The following is a 5,546-nucleotide window of genomic DNA, read 5'->3' as shown; positions in this document are numbered from 1 at the left end:
TTGGAAGGATCTTACCTTAGTTCTCTTTTAGCCATTCTTTTATACTAAAAGCAAAAGCTCAAGCTACGTAAACTTATCCCAATTCCAATTTTAACCGAATTGAATATAGAGTGCTGCTTCTTTTTTCAAATATGATTCACGGTTCTCTTTCCTTTGTACAATGTGGAATAATCAAGTCAATCATCAGAAATATGTAACGAGCTTTACACAGCAAACCAAAAGGGAATGAATGAAGATGTATAAAAGGGTATTAAGCAATGGAAATTCAATTTTTTGTTCTAAAACCATCTTTTTATGCCTACAACTTAAACTGACTTGTCGGTTTTATCGGTTAATTTAAAAAATTCGAACCATTATTTAATACATGAAAAGCTAATATTTATAATTAGCTACGCAACCCGTGGACATTAGACTAGTAAATCATAACTTATGCAGTAAACATGGACATTCTCCTTAACTCCTTTGGAGCTGCACAACACATATATGTTGTTTTAAGTTGAAAACCACTAAAAGGTTGGGAAAAAGCAAATAGAAAACATGGAGCTCAAGAACTAAACAACCAATGGAGACTGAGCCCACGAGGGTGCCACCTACTACCGGCTAGAGGAATTCAAAGTTCTAAGGGATAAGTTCGTTCAAAGTCCAAAAACTTATCACGAAAGTATAATTGAGTCCTAAAACTTTCATAATATGCAATTAAATCCTAAAACTTGTTAGAAAAATGCAATTGAGTCCTAAAACAAGTCTTAAAACTTGTCACGAAAGTGCAAATAAGTCCTAAAACTTGTCAAATTGGTTCAATCAAGTCCTTCCATTGATTGCACTTTTTGAAAGTTTTAGGACTTGATTGCACTTTTGTGATAAGTTTTAGGACTTGATTGCACTTTTTGAAAGTTTTAAGACTTGATTGCACTTTCGTGATAAGTTTTAGGACTTGATCGCATTTTTTGAAAGTTTTAGAACTCAATTACACTTTTCTGATAAGTTTTGGGACTTCTAATACACTTATCCCAAGTTCTAAATACCAGCTACGCAAGAAACAGAACTGTCGCTTCTCTCTCTTCTCTCTGCCTCTCTCTGTTTTGAATTGGAGAGCAGCGAGAACAGAGACCTACATTCTCTCTGTGCTCTGTCTCTCTTTCTCCGCTGAAGCTTCGGGGGTTTATCGAAATTGCAGAGCAACGAGATCTTGGTCGACGGCATTGTGAATCCGTGAGTGCTTCCTCTCTCCAATAACCCTAGGTTTTTGTTTTGGTCGAAAGCTCTGCGGATTTATCGAAATCTCCGTAGTTCTGTGGTGCCCGGTTGTCTCTGTTCTCTGTATGCGCGCGATCTCAAGTTCTCGTCCAATTTTTTGTCTTATTTTTACAAAATTCGATGAAGAATCGCCCCACACCTCTCTCTCTCTCTCTCTCTCTCTCTCTCTCTCTCTGTGGAATTGCTCTGAAATTTTCCTGCGACACCTTCTCGTGAATTTTTTTTTTCCTTCCATTGTTTTTTTCTCCGAGTTCGTCTGGATCCTGACATTCGGAGGTGACTCTCGATTACATCCTTTTGACGGTGTTCCATTAGGGCATGACATAAAAGGGAAAAAGGGCAAGAAAGAAGCGATATAATGTTGTTTAAGGAGGAGGGAGAGGGACGTGAATACAAGCCAGGGCTTAAGTGCCGCCATTTTTCTTTGTAGTTCATCTCTAGATTTTCTAATGAAGATTTATCCGTAGGATGTCTTTTTTTTAATGGGTTAATACCACAAAAAACTACAAATTATACCCACTATGACAAAAACACTCCGAACTTTTTTTTTGTGACACTAAAAACCCTAAACTTGCCCATCGTGACGCAAATACCCAAACTTTTTTTGTGTAAAAAAAAATCCCTAACTTATGATGGAACTGAAATAAAGAGTTTATATGTCACACAAGTATAAGTTTTTTTGGTAATACAAAATAAGTTAGTGGAATAGCATTTTAATCGGCGTTGTACTATCCAAACACATTTTTATTATGTTTGTTATTTGTTTTGTTTTTAGGTGGTTAGAATTTAAAGCAATCTTTTATGGATGAATGGAGAATGAAGTTTTATAATTTATGTTTTACCTTATATGCCTTTGGCAAGTGAAGATTTATGTTATTGATTTAGCTTTCGTTTTGCTTGACTAAGGGATGAATTGGATAATTGCTTGTTACTTTAGATTTTTGTTTTTTTTTACCGATGTTTTACTTCACACCGTTTTGTTGCTCAGTATTGCAGTTCTAAATATTGTGTATTGATGGACATGTACTTTGAAAGAATAAGTTTGACATTTCAAAGAATGCAAAATAATGAAACCATAAAAAAAAAAATTTGGCCTGTTCCCTGGACTGATTCTGGAGCCAGACCAGACAGGACAGGCAAGGTCAATTCTATGGTCTATAGAGTCGGTTTTAGGTTTCAAAATCTGGGGACCGACCCTTTACAGTTTGTTCCAAGGTCCAGGGTGGAATCGGCCCAACCCTGGAATCGTCGACCCCTACTAAGGACTATGGCAGCTAACCCTAAAAGTCGCAATAGAAGAGGCACAAATTCCTAATATTTATTAAGCCCGAATAGCAAACTTCAAAAGGAAACTCATGGAAATCATTCATCTTGCAGTGAAGCTAACATTCGTAGAAGAAATCAAACTTTCAAAATCATGTGTGGAGACTGGAGAGAGAACCCCGAAAGAAGAGTACTACCAAAAACAGAATTGATCGGCTGTGAGGCGGATTCTTTATTCTAAGGCGACAATGCCCCCGGGATACCAGTTAGCCTCTTAAACTCTCTCGACATAAACAGACGAGAAATATTTAAAATCGAACAATGAAACAATGTGTCTCGTGCGAACTCAACCATTGGATTGGACTAAATAGTTAGTCTACCAACTTACATATTTGTCTAAAAAGTTAACATTTATTAAAAGGAAGTTTCAAATTTGTTTAATCGCAACTTTTCAATTGTCCAACCAAGATTAAACATAATCAGGCCTATCCAATGTCAAATGTTCACTTGAGAGCCCATTCCTTCAAACAACACTTACATGGTGCTCTCATATTTCAACTAAATAGTTTCCTTCCATTTTTCCACATTCACGCTATAAACTCTCCAACAACCCAGACGGGTGTCAGCTTCTTCCCGGCAAAAAAGAAGAAGCATATGAACATCGGTTTCTACCATAATTGATTATATTATTCTACGAAGTTTTAATAATATATTAAAATATACGAACACGAACAATACAAGAGAGGATTATAATTTGTTGAACAGGAAGGAAATATAATTGTTCATCAGACTCTATGAAATTGATTCGATAATGTACAAATCATGTACCCTATTACCACGGACATAAAGTATACGCAATGAACATGTTGTCTTATTTCTTTTTTTTTTTTTGATGACCCAGGGAACCCCCGCACGGCCGACAGCCGGGAGATAAACCCTGGGGGCGACACGTGCTAGCCACCACACACGTGCACCGGTTAAGTCACCCTGCGGCACCCGGGATTCGAACACTCAACCTTTTGCGAGAGGAAGAGTGCGCGCTCTAGCAGCGCCACCCAGGCGGGTGGTATGTTGTCTTATTTCTTCAATCCTCCTTAGTGCTTAAATTGTACAGTGTAATCCAAAGTTCCCAGGAATACAAGTCACCAATAGCATTTTCATTTACTAGTGTGTCCCTTCCCCATTTTCCTGGTCAAGAAATGGGTAATCTATGTAACCAACAACTGGATCTTGAGTATAAAATGTCTCTCTGTTGTAACCATTCAATGGTGCATCCACCTTTAATCGGTGGACCAAATCGGGGTTAGAGATGAAGAGCCGACCATACGATATCAAGTCTGCATCTCCATCAGCCAAAGCCTTCATCCCGAGCTCTCGCGTGAAACCACCACTCGACATGAAAGTACCTTGATAAGCTCTCCTCCAAGTTCTCATCAATCGAGCTTCTTCGTCCTCCTCTTCTTCACCGTAATTTTTCGTGCCATGGGCCATGAATCGAGGTTGAGTCACATGGAGATAGGCAAGTTTGGAGCCTATCTCGTTCTGAAACTTGTTCAGTTTCTCGATGACTGCTAGGCCTAGATTGAGTGGATCGGAGTCCGTGGCATCCATGTGGTCGATTGCCGGCGAGATTCTAACTCCCATTCGGTCAGCACCAACTTCTCCAGCCACCACTTTGACGATCTCCATCAAGAATCTGCATCTATTCTCAATTGATCCTCCAAATTTGTCTGTTCTATCATTGATCGAGTCCTTTAAGAATTGATCAATGAGGTAGCCATGTGCTCCATGGACCTCAACACCATCGAAACCTGAAGTCGAAATTGATTTGATCTTAATACTTATGCGCAACAAAGAAAGTAAGTAAAACTAATTTTAGCATCCATCTTGGAATGATCATAGTTCATGGACGAACCTGCTCGAATGGCATTTTCAGCTGCTCGGCGATATTGCTCGATAACATCCCATACTTCATGTGTTTGGAGGGCTCTTGGTTTGTGAGGAACATCGAGAGTCCTGTCGGGCATGATGATTCTCCATTTATCAGAGATAGATTGATTTGTCGATGAAATTGGCGCGCCTCCACCAGGCTGATAAACTAATACAATCACCATAATATTTCAATATTGTCAGAAACAAGTATTGAAGGTGAAACTTAATAAGCTAACATTACATAATTAAGAATGCAGTATAACAGAAAAAAAAAATTGTCAAATCTAGTTTGTTCAAGTTGTGATTTTGTTGTTTAGGAGCTATAGAGAATATTTGGTGGCGTCAATCTGAGAAAAAAAAAATTAGTACCATTATTGGTGGCACGACCAACGTGCCAAAGTTGACAGAAAATGATGCTGCCTTTGGAATGAACAGCATCCACCACATTCTTCCAAGCTTCGACTTGCTGTTCAGTGTAAATCCCAGGAGTATCTGGAAACCTGGTTTAACAACATTATATTTTTCAAAGTTAATGATTTTCCTATGATCCAAAACATGGTTCATATTACTTGCTGTCAAGCAATGAATAGGGTATAAATAGTTTGCAGTGCTCAGATGTACAACGGTATGTACACAATTTTAATTCCTTTTTGCGCTATATATATACAGTAGACAGCTTGATCTTGGGACAAGAGGACATACCCAGCGGCCGTGTCGGAGATGAGGGTGCCCTCAGTGATGAGAAAACCACCCTTGGTCGATCTTTGCGCATAGTACTCAGCATGCGCTGGCATTGGAATCTCATTTAGCGCTCTGCATCTCGTCAGAGGCGCTAGCACTACCCTGTGAGAGAGATCGAACTTTCCCATCTGGCATGGAGTGAAGAGGTTCACGGCCATCTCGTGCGTAGCTTTACGTTCTGGTAAGAATGAACAGCAAAGGTTGATACTAAGAATATGATGGTGAAAATTTGAAGATGGTGTGATCTGAGGCTGATCTATATAGCTCATTGGTATTTATAGCTTGTTGTTGCCATTTGAACATTGCAGCAAAAACTGGGAAGATTCGGCGTAATTCAGTTTGAGCATGCCAAG

General features: G+C 39.0%; 1 protein-coding gene and 1 long non-coding RNA gene across 2 annotated transcripts; one reads left to right on the top strand and one right to left on the bottom strand.

The window, feature by feature from the left end:
* Window positions 1-1,038: 1,038 nt before the first annotated feature.
* LOC130138073 (uncharacterized) lies at window positions 1,039-5,546 on the top strand. The gene is made up of 2 exons (XR_008816486.1): window positions 1,039-1,212; window positions 5,122-5,546. It is a non-coding gene; the product is annotated as an uncharacterized LOC130138073 (long non-coding RNA).
* Window positions 3,647-5,462, bottom strand: LOC115693625 (12-oxophytodienoate reductase 3-like). The gene is made up of 4 exons (XM_030620645.2): window positions 5,155-5,462; window positions 4,822-4,952; window positions 4,436-4,618; window positions 3,647-4,331 (listed from the first exon to the last, which is right to left on the bottom strand). Exons 1-4 carry the CDS (start codon window positions 5,460-5,462, stop codon window positions 3,685-3,687), a joined length of 1,269 nt encoding a protein of 422 aa, XP_030476505.1. The 3' UTR covers window positions 3,647-3,684.

The sequence above is a fragment of the Syzygium oleosum genome, unplaced genomic scaffold (genome assembly GCF_021117445.2).
Source record: "Syzygium oleosum isolate NSW1041296 unplaced genomic scaffold, Sole_v2.1 Sole_v2.04, whole genome shotgun sequence".
NCBI lineage: Eukaryota > Viridiplantae > Streptophyta > Magnoliopsida > Myrtales > Myrtaceae > Syzygium > Syzygium oleosum.
This window is presented reverse-complemented; position numbering and strand designations above follow the sequence as displayed.